Source organism: Notolepis coatsorum (genome assembly GCF_963971535.1).
Source record: "Notolepis coatsorum genome assembly, chromosome: 1".
NCBI lineage: Eukaryota > Metazoa > Chordata > Actinopteri > Aulopiformes > Paralepididae > Notolepis > Notolepis coatsorum.
Genome location: NC_140165.1, coordinates 100787830 through 100804572, shown reverse-complemented (window position 1 = coordinate 100804572; position 16743 = coordinate 100787830). Strand labels below are relative to the sequence as shown.

The window sequence follows — 16743 nt, the reverse complement described above, 5'->3', positions numbered from 1 at the left end:
TGCTGTGTGTGAAGTTGAACATTATGATATGCGTGACGTGTCTGATACAACGAGGTGAAGCGATGTCGACTCGAGATTCATTTGGGGGTGCGTGTGACAGCTGCTGCAGTGCGAGCCTGCGGCGCGGGAGCTTGATGCTGGATCAGCGTATCGCACTAACTTGGGAGGCGAGAGATAGTAATTTGATTCTGCAAATCAATCTCATTCTTCGCTTGATGTAATTAATACAAATGTCCAATATAACGGAATTCGTTAGCTCATAAAAATGTGATTATAACAGACTGCTGTTTAAAACTCTGACCGGAATTTCAGGAATATGTCCGGGGATAGAAATCTTGCAGGACAACCAGACCGGCACGAATATGTTCTAACGGAAACGCTGATATGAACAAGGGCGGCTACGTGGCGTAGTGGGCAAGGCGCTCGCCACGAGATCTGGAGACGCTGGGCTCGCCTGTTCGAGCCGAGCTCCACATTTGCTTTCAGTTTGGCTGGTCGTCCACAGTAATACACATTGGCCGTATTACGGGGAGGGAAACTGAAGGGTGGGGATCGGGCGTTGTGGACAGCGACTCCTACAGGTCGGTTGGTGCGCCTGCGCAGTAGAATCAGGAAGTGTCGGGGGCAGCGTGAGCCTCCCACGCGTTACTCCTCGCCACTGAGAGATCGAGCTGCGCAGGTGAAAAGATGCGACTGCTGTTACCTCAAGTACCGGAGGGGACTTGTGCTATGTATGACTTAGTCCACATTGCAGCCGGCTTGTGGGAGGCAAGAAACAGCGTTCGTGACAGGGGAGGGTTGAATTGGATGATACGAAATTGGGATGGGAGAAAATATAGAAAATGGGAGAAAAAGTGGATAAAAAAAAGGGGGGGATATGAACAATTAAACTAAAAAACAATCCGTTTCGACAATGTTGACTGCAAACGAGTCATTGATAAGCGACGGGCAGATTAGACACATAGCCATAATTTAAAACATAGATTAGGCGTTTTTAAACGCCAACATTGAAGTGGATGGTGGCATTCAACAGGGTAAATCACATAGCCATAATTTAAAACATAGATTAGGCGTTTTTAAACGCTAACATTGAAGTGGATGGTGGCATTCAACAGGGTAAATCAACGTTAATCAAAGGCACTGAAAGTGTTAATATCGGTTATCGGTATTGGCCACAATTCTCACATCGGTGCATAGATACAGGCAGCCCTGCTGTAAACCATCAGGACATTGTAGAAATAGTGATAAGAAATAAGGTCGGGCGGCTACGTGGTGCAGTGGGCAAGGCGCTCACCACGAATACTGGAGACGCTGGGTTCGCCTGTTCGAGCCCAGCGCTCCACATTGCTTTCAGTTTAGCTAGTCGTCCACACTAATACACATTGGCAGTATTAGGGGGTGGGAAACTGATGGGTGGGGATCGGGCGTTGTGGACAGCGACTCCTACAGGTCGGTTGGTGCGCCTGCGCAGTAGAATCAGGAAGCGATGGGGGCAGCGCCCCTCCAAAGCGCAGACCCCTGACGCTGAAAGATCGCGCCACGCAGGTGGAAAGATGAGACTGTTGTTACCTCGAGTATCGGAGGAGACTGGTGCTATGTATGACTTAGTCCACATTGCAGCCGGCTTGTGGGAGGCATGAAACAGCGTACGAGACAGGGGAGGGTTGAATTGGATGATACGAAATTGGGGATGGGAGAAAAAAATTGAAAATGGGAGAAAAAGTGAATAAAAAAAAAGAAATAAGGTCAATTGAATGATACGGTCGTCTGCTGGATATATGAAAATGGGCTCTCATTGAACAAGTCCTAGTCACAGTAATAATAATATTGCCAGTAATTATAATATATATCTAATATATGGTCACAATTTCTTCATGAAAGAATATTGCCTGTAGGTCTTGCACAGATGTCACAGTAAAAGCCACACGGTATCACGGTAAAGTAAAAAAAATTATAAATTGTTTTTATTAAAGAAATAAATTCGATCATTGGCAGTTTTTTATTTTGTTACAAAAATAAATTAAACATACCGGTATACACCCACAGCACTTCCGCTCTCCCCCAGTCTACCACCCCCTTCACTCTATTTGATTTAAAACAATAAAATGAATGCAATGGCATGGACAAGATTTCATAGAAATCAAAATTCTTAACCCTGTATGACTACTAGTCATACAGAACTTGTAAGTCTCTTTGGATAAAAGAGTCAGCTAAATGACTAAATGTAACCCAAACCAGACAGAAACTAAGGAAATTGAGATTAAAAAAGAGAAACCTACTTGTAGTCTGCGGGTGGTTTGAACTCCGGGTTGAGTGACACCATCTCAGTGATGAGGGAGTGGCGCTCCTCCTCTAGCTTCTTCCGGGTGCGGTACTCCCTTGTGTTCAGCCTCTTCCCCTCACTGTTATAGATGGGCTCCGGAGAGGGGGACCTGAGAGTGGGGGGGCGGGGCGTAGAAGAGAGGACAGACAAAAAGACGAGGGCAACTGTTAGCCGTCGTTCTCCCCTCGCTGGAGGTACACCAGCAGTGACAATCATACAGGTTCTCCCTATTATCTACCCTATGCCTTCAAGGAGCAGGGTTACCACCGGCACAGAACTCTTCGGTGGGACTCTTGTGACGTCACAGCCCAGAGAGATTCTTCTTTATTAAACGGATAGGGGGGGGGGGGGGGGGGGGGGTCAAGAGGAAGAGGCGGTTCTCGAGCCCCGCCCTCTTTTCCTCAATCCTCTGATCGCAACGGCTCGCTTCCCATCGGGATGGGAATCGAGAGGAGAGGGTGGGGTTTGAGGTGGGTCAATTTGGAACTATGGAAAGAAACAAGTCTCTTATTCCTGGCATGTCAGGTACTTGCCACGTGTCAGTGGCAGGCACAACTAATTCAGCTCTAATGTCCTGCACTAGAAAATAGAAATCCTGTAGGAACTGTGGACTAACAAATTATGCGCCAATCAGGGTCCCTTTAATTCCCAGAGTTCCAGTCCACAATATAAAAAAGGACATTAAATAAGTAATTCAATCTGCTATAGGGGCATCCACCACAAAATAAACCTTCACAAAATGGCCACAATTAAACCTGCATACAGGATTGTTGGCCTACTAGAAAGGAAGGTGGGAGGGGAAAAAATAAACAAATTGGCAGTATGCTAAAGTGAAGCGCTGGCTTTGGGAGTGGTCTGGTGATGAGGTGGGGGGCGGGGGTCCGGCCTTCCCCATGGATGCTGAAAACCTGTGTAGCTGCGTTAAGTAGTAGGCTCTGTGCTTGAAAGAGGGTTAAGTTGACGTGGGGTAATTTTGGGTTAGAGAAAAGGAATTGGAGATTAGATGTTTCAACCTTTTCCTATGCTCTCTCCCGCCAGAGAGCCACATTTGTGACCGCTTGATGGTAAATTCAGAGAGGAAGAGTAGGGAGAAAAAAATAAATAAAATAGGTCTTTCGTATTATGCTTGAGACTTCCAACGGTGACAACCTGAAACACCCCCGGTTATTTGTTTCACATTAGAGAGGGGGGAGTTTATAAGCGTCCCGGGATCAACTTATTTGTTGGAGCTGTGGAAATGTCTGATTAAAGTTCATAATGAGAAACTCTATATACCAAGTACCAATGAAAGGGACTCCGGTCAGAAAAAAGGCCAAATCTCACACACTCCTGACAGAACAAGCATTTCCTGCGGGAATATATCCTTAAAAAAAGAGACTACAAGTTGGGTTGCTCCCCATCCCAGAACACAAATTCTGGGAATTCTCTGCAAGAGCCCCAACAGTCCATGTCGAAAACTGTGGAACACCCCCCACATCATAGAAACTTCATTAATGACCAAGGAAATGCATCCGAGGTGATTAGTGACCGTCAGGTCTCAGGTGAAGCCCATCAAATGGTCGACATATACGTTTTGCACTATGTGTTATCGTTACCAACCATAAGTAGTTCTCCATCATTACAATATAAAATCCAAAATAACTTGCACATCTAATTACTTAAAGTAGTTAGATCAAGTACAAAAAAATGTAATGGTATTTACAATGTAATCGGCCAAATCGGATTAGGAATTAAAACTAAAACTCAGCAGTAAGTTAAATGATCAATGACATTTATGTAGAATCAGAATTGGTGACTCAAAACCAGCTTTAAAAAAGGTGAATAAAAACATCTTCATATACAATATGTATCAAAAGTCCATCCATCCATCCATCCATCCATGCTCACATGTCACCCACCCAACATCAGCAAACCAATATACAAATTCAAGTTATATATAGTTAGATAATGGTTATAACAAGACAAATAATGACAGAATATTTTAACAGCTAGGAAGTTTAAAAGAATTGTGAGGCAATATCTTTAAAAAACTGTCAAGTCGGCAAGCATATTGAAAAGTAAACAAGTTATTTTTTATATATATTTTTACCAATTCTTGCAATAATAACTTAAAAATTAAATTTGGTTCTAGTGTGGTTCCAATCTCATTCTGGGGGTGAAATCCATTCCTACCCTTGAAACGAATGCAATAAACGAATGGTATATAAACTTCATATTTGCATTCCAACACAGTGACATCAATCTGTCATCATATGTACAATCAGTTCAGGACATATACAACCATTTCCACCGCATATAGTTTCAGTGTGTCAGCTTGATATGGCATTAGGTTAGTACTGGACACAGCTAGTCGGCTAAGATGGCAGTGGAAACTAATTATCATATGATGACGGACATTTTAATTTTGAAATGCAAATATGAATTATATATATATATATAGTTCGTTTATTACGTTAGTTGTACCCGGAAGTCGGATGGGAACAGATTTTGACAGAATGAGATTTTCCCCCACACCAGTATTTTAATTTCAAATCACCTGCCAATTTGACTTAGTTGAAACACAACTGAACAACTTCAAAAAGAAAGTTAGCCTACATACCTAAAGAAAATAGTAATCTTGCTTGACTTACTTCTACCTCCACACTAACTTAACAAAAGCAGGAATGATAAACAATAATATTCCTAGTATTAGTGATAAGTTATATGTAAAATATAACTATGAGGCTTCTGATTTCTGACTACTTCAAATTGCATCTATCCTGGGATGTTAATTGTGAAATGTATAGGCTAAATGTACCGGACTGGATTAAGCAAAGTTCTAGACCAGAGAATATAGAGACCATTTTAATCTAGCACTGTGCTTAACCCATGGGACATTGAAGTGGCCCAAGAGTTTCTAAATATATGACCCTTACGGTATAGAAGATATCTAACCAAGCACCATAAGTGCTTTCTAGAAGACACTTTGATTTAAGCTAAAGTGCCGCTAAAGTACCTAAAATCAACATGTCCTCAAAAGAAACGTCAAGAAGGTAGAGAAAGTGTTACTGTTCGTGGGTTTAAATCGTTTTCCGACCTGTCCTCAGGGTTAACAGGGATTCCCAGGTCTCCTGTACGCAGTTTACGAGTCAGGTCTTCGATCTGCAGTTGGACTGGAAGATTTCAGGTTAGGAAAGAAAAACAAGGATGGAGAGAAATGTGGTTACCACGACAACATCAGGGAGACGAGTGCATTTTAAATGTGGTTACCATGACATCAGGGAGACAAGTGCATTCTAAATTAGAGCACCGTCTCATTCATAACTGAGGCAAAGAAAACATGATTACAGCGAATGAGACATTTATGTTAAAAAAAAACACAAAAGGGGGGATAAAATAGAACATCTCAATATCAGACAATCATTATTCTACAACATCAAAATCCTCTCTCCTTTCTGGGGAAATGAGGAACAAAGGAATATCACTATCAAATTCTAGAGTTAATATGGCAAGCATAAGAGAAGAGCTTTGATGGGACAAAAAAGGCCAAAAGAACGGTTTAATTCAACAACAATAACTGTAAAATTTGGCTTCCCATGCATGACGGAAGGGTTCAAGAATATGTGGCAACATATCGGCAGACAGTAGACCAGGTTTCCTAAAGATGTCCACCAGCTGAGACGTTAGTATTTCATATCTATGGCCAAGTAGGTATATTCCTTAAAAAAAAGTGTTAGGACACTGCAATGGTGTTGACATCTGAGAGGAACACCAGGTCTAGGTCACTAAACCAATCTATATGATGGTTTTCATGGTTCAATAAGAAAAACAACTGGACACAAGCCACTGTTTGCAAATCGTGTAGATCTAAAACTGAGGGGGCCACGGTTAACTCCCTCAGAAGGGAACAAAAAAATAAAACCACACAGAACTAAAACATGCACCCCTCCCACCACACATACACCAAGATTCACCAGTCACTCATAAATAGTTATTCTGGATCCACAAATAGATGAATACAGTACCTGTGAACTGTATTTCACAGCCATTTCATCCCCCCCCCCCCCCAGGAGATTCTACAGGGTTCTTGTGAATGAGCAAAGGAAAAGATAAGTGACACAACAGAAGGTAGGCACAAATGAATGTTTACATACCAAGGAAGACCAACCATTAACAAATGAGTGAACAACATCAATAACAAGTTCAGTTATTGACAAACGATTTGTCTGCTTCAAAGCACCCCGTGGAGAGGGCCTATGAAGGCAGTTATGTTGGTGTTACACTGCTGCTCGAAGGCATTTTGGATCATAATTTCACTTCATATCATCAACAACCCAGCGTATGGGCCAGGCCAAGTTACGGACAAGAGATTTCCCAACTTTACCTCTATCCAATATTAAGGGTAGCTACATTGTTGAATTTCGGTTCGATGGGACAAGTCAAGCGTGTATGTTGGAATTGGTATAATTTGCCGTCGAAGCAGCATTGCTCACACTTTGAGACCAATATAAAACAGAGGCATAGTTGAGCATGTTAGAAGGACAGTATGAGTAGACCCTCCATGCTAGGGAACAGTACTGATGGGCCACGTTAGTTAACTTAACGAGCCAGGTAGTGGACGCAGGAACGCTCCCAGTTGAAAGGGGGTTTTGCCATACGTCATTTAATAAATTTAAACCCACTGTGGTGGTACTCATCTGCAACTTAACATTAGAGGGCTGTATTTTGTACCATTAATTTGAATGTTTTTTTTGTTGTCGATGTATTATTAAAAATAAAGTATAAATAGTGCAGCATAAAATAAAGCACTCCTAATTTTAAAAACAGACTGATAGATGAGTACAACAATGTTGGGATTCAAATTTCAAGCTATAATTAAAGAATTTTACCTTTTTATATATATATATATATATATATATATAATACATATCTATGGCAAACTCTCAAAGAGACTGTTCCTGGATCCACTTCCGGACTTTCCCTAAACGCAGTCCATGATGCATAAGGGAGGGGTGGAAAGGCAAGACAGTGAGTGACCTTCAGCTCAGGACAATTACAGCAAGCAGTGATGTCTGAAAACATTAACCTGCAACTCGTGTTGCTAATGGGTGCCCAATGGTATGCAAACTCTGATGCCACACTTGCTACAGGAAAAAAACATCTTTACCCGCATTAGAAATTACATCCATTCGCACATCACATGATAAATTCAGTTCGCTGTTCAGCGAATAGATACGGTTGCAGAATTTCAATTGTTGGATCAAATTATTACATTTCACTAGAGACAGTATCAGATTTCAGACGATGCCAATTTGTGGGTTCGCATATTATTATGCTAGTCTGTAATATTAGTCTAGAAACGACGCCTACTATTGGAAATTCGGCAAACGTGAGTCATGAACAAAATATGAATAGTCTTATACGTGAGGAAAGTAGGACCACACATCAAAAGACACATCCACGTGTAACGTTATGCTTAACATCACAATGTCCCGTTCCATAAATGAACCACTAACGTCAGGTATATTCACCTATATAAGCTCTCTCCTGGTCCCGGGTCAGGCCGGGCGGGATGACGGTGGGCATTCCCGGGATCACAGTCTTCTGGTCCGGCGTCTCGCTGCTCCAGCGACTCCTCTTCCTCGCTTTCTTCGCGTTGAAATCTGTCAGACAAACTGGGCATTTTTTGGCTAACGTTAGCTTAGCTAGTGCTCCAATGTTACTAGAAAAATACAATATATTACGTGTATATAAAATGTTGCGACTATGGTCTAATGTTTGTTTAGCTTATTGGCTCGGCGCCTTGATGAGACTCCTCCATTTCGTGCAGCAGGAGGCAAAGAGCCCCATTAGGCCGTCAACGTTAATCCACGTTATGTAGCCACGTTAGCCTCTGTTAGCTGCTAGCTAACGTTAGCTCGTTATGTAGCCATGTTAGCTGCTAGCTAACGTTAGCTCGTCATGTAGCCATGTTAGCTGCTAGCTAACGTTAGCTCGTTATGTAGCCATGTTAGCCTCTGTTAGCTGCTAGCTAACGTTAGCTCGTTATGTAGCCATGTTAGCCTGTGGCGCTGCTAGCTAACGTTAGCTCGTTATGTAGCCACGTTAGCCCCTGTTAGCTGCTAGCTAACGTTAGCTCGTTAACGGCACCAGCCCGGAGACATTGACCCTAAACGTTACCTGCTTTAGACATCGCGGGTCCTGGGGGCGGCTGTGGGATCTGGAGCAAAGCAGCCGCTACTACGGGGCTAAATTGGGGCTGGATTTGCGGGAAAGCGACGTTCGGCATCGGGGGCTGAAAGTTCTGCATCGAGGGGAAGGCGACCGGCGGCCCGGGAGGAGGAGGCATCAACCCGTTGCCCGCACCGGGCCCAGCGTCGAACCCTCTTTTAGCGCCAATACTCGGGTGCAGCTTACCCAACGGGGTTGCGTTTGCTCCCGTAGCCATTTCCAAATGTGCGCAAAGATTTGGCGTCCCTCAAAAGTCCAGCAGAGTGTAACCAAACGTGAGTTTATATAAACAAAAGTACACCGGAAAATCTGGTTCTTGTCTCTTCGAACACGGTGCCATCCGCTCGTGCTGGACACTCATCAAAATGGCGCACATCAGAAAACCACAAAGGAGGATCGACTGCCTTGTGAAGCTCTGCTATTGGCCGAGCCAAGTCCCGCCTACAACCAACTCCTTCCGTGTTGGACGAGAAAAGGATCCGTATGTCGTCGATATAAATAATGTTGTTGAAATTACCTAATTGTCAATCCCCAGGCTAATCATCTGCATTGCCCATACATAAGATGTTTAATGAACATGTCATTATTATAGCTATACCGAGTTCTGCTTATGGCATGCAAGCATATGGTCCTACACTAGATTGGACTACACTGACCTGACTGAAAAGGTAATTTGCTACAACCAGGAATGTAGTAGAGGGTAAACCCAAATAAGCTCCCAGTTTACCCATCCTTTTCAGTTTATACAATATTTATGATTGAAATGAATACATAAGTAGTATCAGATTGATGCAAGTTATATGCAATAAAACATGATCAGAATGCAGTAACATTCTTAGCACAAACAACTTTTATGCGGTACTACCTTACAAAAACACAAACAGATTCAGCACATCTTTTCAGATCACAATTTATTGAGAAACGGATTAGCCTGACAGAATTATTACATTATACATTACAATACAAATGTGTGGGGAACGGGGGGGCAATGTTCAGTGTTAACTTCAGTTAAAACAAACATGTTTACAATGTCAAACTTTATTTCCACCACAGGCTTCAAGTGGATTATCAATGTAATGTCCACTACAAGACGATCCACATTCATAATAGCTTTGCAATTCATTTCTGCATTACAGGTCTTACTATACGGCCAGGGTAAAAGCTATGATTATTCTTCTCAGTATACCACCTTACTCTGACCAGGCTTGACAAAGGGACTCATATATAGGTACAGGTAAAACAATCATTTATGTTCGCTATACTGTAATGTCCTGTCCAACTTATACAGTCTGATGAAGGTCCTAGCAACCAAAACGTCACTGCTTTAAACTTGAATAAATAAATATTTTTGTAACGGATCGTGTCGCACTTCATCCCCCATGGACTCTTCATTTATAAGCCAGTTTGCTTCACTAGTTTGTGTGTCATACAATGTAGTAAGCAAACATGGACAGTGGACACAAACATTTGAGTTAACTGAAATAGAAATAAAAGCTACGGTAACTGAAACGATAAGTGTACTTACAAAACTAACTCAAAATCTAAATACACACAAAATTCCTTTAGTTTTAGTCTGTCAATTTGGTCAAATTTGTTGTCACAACAAGCGTGAGTGAGGAGGCAGTGGTGCACAATGTTTAATCATTCTAATTCTATTAAACTTTAATGAGATTGGGATGTCTACATGACTGAGTTAATTGTCTTCACAAAGTGTTGTGTTTGTATTGTAATACCTATTCTGAACTTCTTAAAAAAAAAATCTTGCTCCTGATGAATATACCCCATATATATATATTATATATAAAAACTAACTGGAAAAAAAAACATTTTTAAACAATAAAAACTAAAGCGAAGAAAACCCACTCCAGAATGTAAACTGGAAAATAAAATAATAAACTAATGAAAGAAAAAAAACGAACTCTGGTCTCATGACATGACTCACCTTTAATGAGCAGCATGCACTAAGCCATATTGTCATTCCTGAATGAAATGTTACGTATATACAATCCGCTTTCAGTGGAAAAATTAGAATGAAGTGACCGCAGATGAGGGTCCATGTTCACAAACCCTCTCTTAAGTGAGAGTCCTGATCTAGAATCAGCTTCAGTCGGTTTGTTTGAACAAGGCCACGAACCCAAGTGTTCCTGGTCACTGACCCCAGATCAGCAGGCACTCATACTCGGGGGAAGCTTTGTGAATATAGGCCCGGGCTGCAGACTAAAATGTCTAGTTGCATGTGCTAGGCCGTCCCAGGATCGCGCCGAGCCACTACGCGCACCGGAAGCAACCGAGCACAAGTGGTCATGCATGTTGGGTCAAACACCTGAAACAAGACCATAGCATCACAAAGTAAATCCATTCAAGGAATCTGACACTTACATGGCATGCACGTTGCTATTCTGATAATCAAGTCTGAATATTGATTTAGTAAATCCTCAGATACCTCATGTAGACAGAAGTCGGACTCTTACCTATGCGATGGACTATATATATATATATTAAAAAGAAAAAAATCGAATGTTTACTATTTTGATTAGTTCAGTATAGGAGGAGGGTTAGTAAGCATAGCGCGCCCGCTCATCATAGGGGTCCCGCGGAAGGTCAAAGGGCGAACTCCTAGGGAGGGTGGGCACCGGTGAAAGGCGCGAGTGATCAAACGCGTAGTCATCCGCCTCGGCAGGGATTCTCCGAATCGGACTCCGGTCACGTGCGTAGTATGAGGAGATTTGGGCTGGTGGAGGAGGGAGGGGATGGTGTTCGTACGGGTCGAGGCTAGCAGGTGGCAGCTCTCTCATTATGGCAGAGGAAGGAGGCGACAGGGTGGGCAAGGGGACAGAGCGGCGGTCTTCAAAATAACTGCCGCCATACGGATGAGCCCTGTACTTCTCGTAGAAGTCCACGACCCCATACGGATCACCGTCCTCGTAAGACGACCGTCGCCCCGGGTGGGCTGGTACCGCGCCATAGAGCGAGCCGCTGCTCCCGTAGGCCGCCTCGCCGTCGTACATCCGAGCCACGCTATGATCAGCCGCAGCGCTGTGACTTGAGGGCACCTCGTAACCCACAGCACCCTCGTAGCCCGCACCCCTGCCGTAACCAGACCCCCGGGTGAAACCATGCACAGGACCGTAGCCGCCGCCGCCCAAATCCGGATCGCCACTGAAGCCCCGATAACCCCGGCTGCGACCGCGCCCACCGAATCCGCCAGAGTCTGGCTCTGAGCCATTTCTGTTTGGGCATTGTAGAGACCAGTGGCCTTCCTGACCGCAACGATAACAACCCGATCTCCCTCCCATTCCCGGCGCGGTGCGCAGGCGGCTAGTCGAGAGCTTCACACTCATCAGCTTGCCTTAAAAAGAAAAGACACAAGAGGAATTATGCCTACATTCATCTGACAATGCGCTACTCTTACTGCCGACGCTCAGCATGCAGGTGGCCCTCTTTAGTGCATCAGTTCAATAACTAGACCTGGTTTTACCTCTGGTTCCTCAGAAAACATCAGTTCAATAACAAGACTTGGTTTTACCTCTGGTTGCTCAGAAAACATCAGTTCAATAACTAGACCTGGTTTTACCTCTCGTTCCTCAGAAAACATCAGTTCAATAACAAGACCTGGTTTTACCTCTCGTTCCTCAGAAAACATCAGTTCAATAACTAGACTTGGTTTTACCTCTGGTTGCTCAGAAAACATCAGTTCAATAACAAGACCTGGTTTTACCTCTGGTTGCTCAGAAAACATCAGTTCAATAACTAGACCTGGTTTTACCTCTGGTTGCTCAGAAAACATCAGTTCAATAACAAGACCTGGTTTTACATCTGGTTCCTCAGTAAACATCAGTTCAATAACAAGACTTGGTTTTACCTCTGGTTTCTCAGTAAACATCAGTTCAATAACAACCTAGTTTTACCGCTGGTTGCTCAGTAAACATCAGTTCAATAACAAGACCTGGTTTTACATCTGGTTCCTCAGAAAACATCAGTTCAATAACTAGACCTGGTTTTACCTCTGGTTGCTCAGTAAACATCAGTTCAATAACAAGACTTGGTTTTACCTCTGGTTGCTCAGTAAACATCAGTTCAATAACAAGACTTGGTTTTACCTCTGGTTTCTCAGTAAACATCAGTTCAATAACAACCTAGTTTTACCGCTGGTTGCTCAGTAAACATCAGTTGTATATCGATGTGATCCGAGTGCAACATGTTTTACTCTCCATTATTATGTCATCTTCAAAGGAATCCTTGGCTGCGTTATACACCAGTTACCAGTGCTGTATCCATAACTTACCTGTCAATTTCTCAAGAGAATAGAATTACTTAACCTAAAAACACCATAGGTCTAATATGCCCTGCCCGAGAGTTCACCTTTGAAGGCTGTGTTGTCCATCTTACTGATGGCCCCCATGGCGTCCTCCACGCGCTCCATGTGAACAAAGGCGTAGTCCATCACGATATCACACTCCACCACCGGGCCAAACTCCTCGAACCTGGCCCGCAACTCCTGATTGCTGCAGGCAACGTTTCCCACATGCAGCTTGGTGGAGTCCCGGGACTTGCCGCGGCTCATCTCCACGTTCATGGGCTGGCCGTTCAGCTCGTAGTGGTGGAGGTTCTGTATGGCCTCCTCCGCCTCCGACTTGTCGTCCATGTGCACAAAGCCAAAGACATTCTTGACGATGTCACACTCCGCGATGGCGCCATACTGGGAGAAGAGCGAGCGGAGGTCGTCCGTCGTCGTGTCTGGCGACAAGTTCCCGATAAATATCTTCACCATTGCAGAGCCTCGGCTTCACTACAGGGGAAAAAAAGAGAAAACAAATCTAATTATGAGTGTCCATTCATGGATAAGGAAGGTCAAGGATGGCCAATGGTTTTAGTAGAATTCATGTTGCGTCCTATAGCCAGCCTCCCAGGAATTAGCCCGGATCATTCCGAAATGATACTCATATTCACCACGGAATAACACGTGAACCACGTATTCATGAACATTTTTATTCTTTTTTGCATCTTGAACGGAAGATAGTTACTGTCAAATGACCATGGTATTGTATCCATAGCTATAATATAAAATATAGATTTAGCTCTACAAACAACGTGACGCACAGTGAAACTATGTAATGAAAACCTGGCTGTGCTATAGCTAGATGGGGAAATCGAATGGCCCCGAATGTGTTAAGAAAGCCTAGTCTGGGTACGCTACAAGTCTCTCCCTAAAGCAACAAACAAGCGAGTCAACGCTTGAATCTGTGATGTCATCAAGATGAGACAAAGCCAGAAGCTGCTCCACTGACACTGAATGAGAGAACAGGGTTTGAAATAAAGATGTCCCGAGGACAAAAAAAAAACGTGCCTGGGACGGTACAAAACAGATCACAGGACGGTAGACAATAGGCTGAATTCATTATTTGGTTTTGGAACAGTTCTTCTTTAGTTTGGGACATAAATGTTGTTTCAGATGGTTCTGGGACAGTGGTTGAAAATATTTGTAAGCCCCGAGACCAACTTTGAGGACCCTCTTGTCAGTACCTGGGTTGATTCATAACTTCTATAGAGCAAAAATAAACATTACTTGGACGTAAAAACGTCAAAACACACATTTTATACATGTGATTGGTTCTATGATGTATTGTCAAGTAACCACTCAAGAAAGGGTCTGGATATTTTAATGGTCATCAATGTCATAGTCCTGCTTTTCTGTATTTCTATTTATGTTCCAATAGCTCAAAGAGGTCATTCACAAATTACATTAGAATAACCAGACATTTTAATCACATGAATGAATGAAAACTTTATTTAACAGGTTGCAGAATGGGTACAATACAGTACGGCTCAATACACACAATTGTTTGCAGACCTGAGAAAGACGTTTGTCTTGTTTCCATCAGGGTCCCCCATTACATTACATACGATACTATTATTTATGAAGTAGCCTATTCATTCGTTTATTTTGTTCCACGGCAACACACGTCTATGCGAGTCTGCCTAGGCCATGCTGTGTTGCGTTGCAACAATAATGTAATGAACGTCCACGGTCGCCGGTGTTGGCTGCCGGCACACGGAGCAGAATGAAGCGGCTAGAAAAGGCCACCGTGTCTGTAGCTCGGACCTGCTGCTAGCACTAGTGTGTCAGCTCATATTATTAGCTAGTTGACGTTAGGTTAGTAACACAGTTGCCAAAAAAAGAGCGTCAACGTTCTCCACAAAATGGTGACATAACGAGCTGTATTTTAAAATGCAACGTTAGTCGGAGTGTCATTGCTGACTTGACAGCTTATGGCAAGTGTGGAGAGACTTGAGTGCTGAAGTACGTCCAGCCAATGCACCCGTCCGCGCGTGCTGCTGGTTGGGGCTGGCCGGGTCGCGTGCTTTAAAGCCCATTCATGGAGAGAAGAAGAAGAACGTTGGCCATGTAACGTTATTGACACTTTAGCGCGAGCGTCACGTCTCATAACTAAGCTAAATGGCACGAAGTTTTTTTTATTTTATTATCCTACTTTGGTCATATTGTTTATTCCATACCTTGCGATGTTGCAGTGAGTGTCCTCCCGATTGTGCAGCGACGACGCCCGTTTGTATGCAATGCCAAGCTACTACTAGCCTGTGCTGCTGTCGTACTAAACCCTCTGAACCGAGATGCGCAGTGGGCAGTGGGCTGGACCATGGCTGCCTATACGGCTCAATGGGCTCTGGATGGGCCTTACATGTTCTTGGATGAGACCGGGGTTATTACAACGTCAGTATCACTCATGATGAACATTATTCTCAAGACTATTTACTGCATAGGAAAGATCCAGCTATTATTCACATCACCCAAAGATCTGCTTAATTTCCAATTATTTCTTAACCATCACTCTTAAGTGTTGATATTCTGGAATCAGATTTGATATAATAGCCAGTTTGAAACCTAAATTCTAGTGATATCATCAAGAGACGAATCCTGGAGTTGATTCATAGATGGTGAATAATGGAACTCCTCCAAGTACACCGTCACAGTACCAGGGAGGCACCGTCACAGTACCAGGGAGGCACCGTCACAGTACCAGGGAGGCACCGTGTGACAGTACCAGGGGGGCACCGTCACAGTACCAGGGAGGCACCGTGTGCAGTACCAGGGAGGCACCGTGTGACGTCACAGTACCAGGGAGGCACCGTCACAGTACCAGGGAGGCACCATGTGACATCACAGTACCGGGGCACCGTCACAGTACCAGGGAGGCACCGTGTGACATCACAGTACCAGGGAGGCACCGTGTGACATCACAGTACCAGGGAGGCACCGTGTGACATCACAGTACCAGGGAGGCACCAATCCAACTTTTTCAGTCCTGTCCCGATACGATAGATACCTAGACTTTGGGTATCAGCAAATACTGAGTACAGATCTGATCCATTACTTTTAATGAACACTATCACCCTGTGTGACTCCCCAGTGGACACTGTGGAGTCCTTCCGCTTCTTGGGAACAAGCATCTCCCATGACCTCAAGTGGGAGCTGAACATCAGCTCCCTCATCAAGAAAGCACAGCAGAGGATGTACTTCCTGTGGCAGCTGAAGAAATTCAACCTGCCAAAGACGATGATGGTGCACTTTTACACAGCCATCATCAAGTCCATCCTCACCTCCTCCATCACAGTATGGCACGCTGCAGCGATGGCCAAGGACAAAGGCAGAGTGTCATCCACTCTGCTGAGAAGGTGATCGGCTGCAATCTGCCATCTCTCCAGGACGCCTGAATACTTGACAACAAATGTTTGTTTCCGCGTCTCCGATTGGCCACTCGGCACTCGCGTTTCTGGTCATGTGACATGTGCGCCAATCGTGGGACCGCAAGTTTCTACACTGGTTAAACTTAGGCGCTCTTTCGAAGTTGGTTAAGGTTAGAGTTTGTCTTAGAGCATGGCGATAGAACGCAAGGTAGTTTGCAGGCTGTTAGACCCGGAAATAGGTGCAGCACTTGCTGTCCCACGATTGGCGCACATGTCACATGACCTGGCCAATCAGAGCGCAAAACTCGAACGCGGAAACAAACATTTGTTGTCAAAAGTATACACGCCTCCAGGACTTGTACACCTCCAGAACCCTGAAGCGTGCAGGTAAGATTGTGGCCGACCCCTACCACCCCGGTCACAACCTGTTTGAGTCACTCCCCTCTGGCAGGAGGCTGTGGTCCATCAGGGCCAAAACCTCACACCATAAGAACAGTTTCTTCCCC

The 16743-nt window shown here is 44.0% G+C and overlaps 2 protein-coding genes across 2 annotated transcripts in view; both read right to left on the bottom strand.

The window, feature by feature from the left end:
* The window catches only part of sf1 (splicing factor 1), a 37777-nt gene extending 22614 nt beyond the window's left edge, over positions 1-15163 (bottom strand). Inside the window, 5 exon segments of the mRNA XM_084328572.1 lie at positions 2280-2432; positions 5400-5475; positions 7834-7965; positions 12896-13322; positions 15050-15163. Of these exon segments, the coding sequence (XP_084184698.1) occupies positions 2280-2432; positions 5400-5475; positions 7834-7965; positions 12896-13304 (770 nt within the window). The 5' untranslated portion in view covers positions 13305-13322; positions 15050-15163.
* On the bottom strand, positions 9469-12854 carry LOC311240053 (RNA-binding protein 4.1-like). Its single transcript, XM_084328559.1, has one exon. The coding sequence runs from the start codon at positions 11872-11874 to the stop codon at positions 11089-11091; it is 786 nt and encodes a 261-aa protein (XP_084184685.1). The 5' UTR covers positions 11875-12854; the 3' UTR covers positions 9469-11088.
* Positions 15164-16743: the final 1580 nt, after the last annotated feature.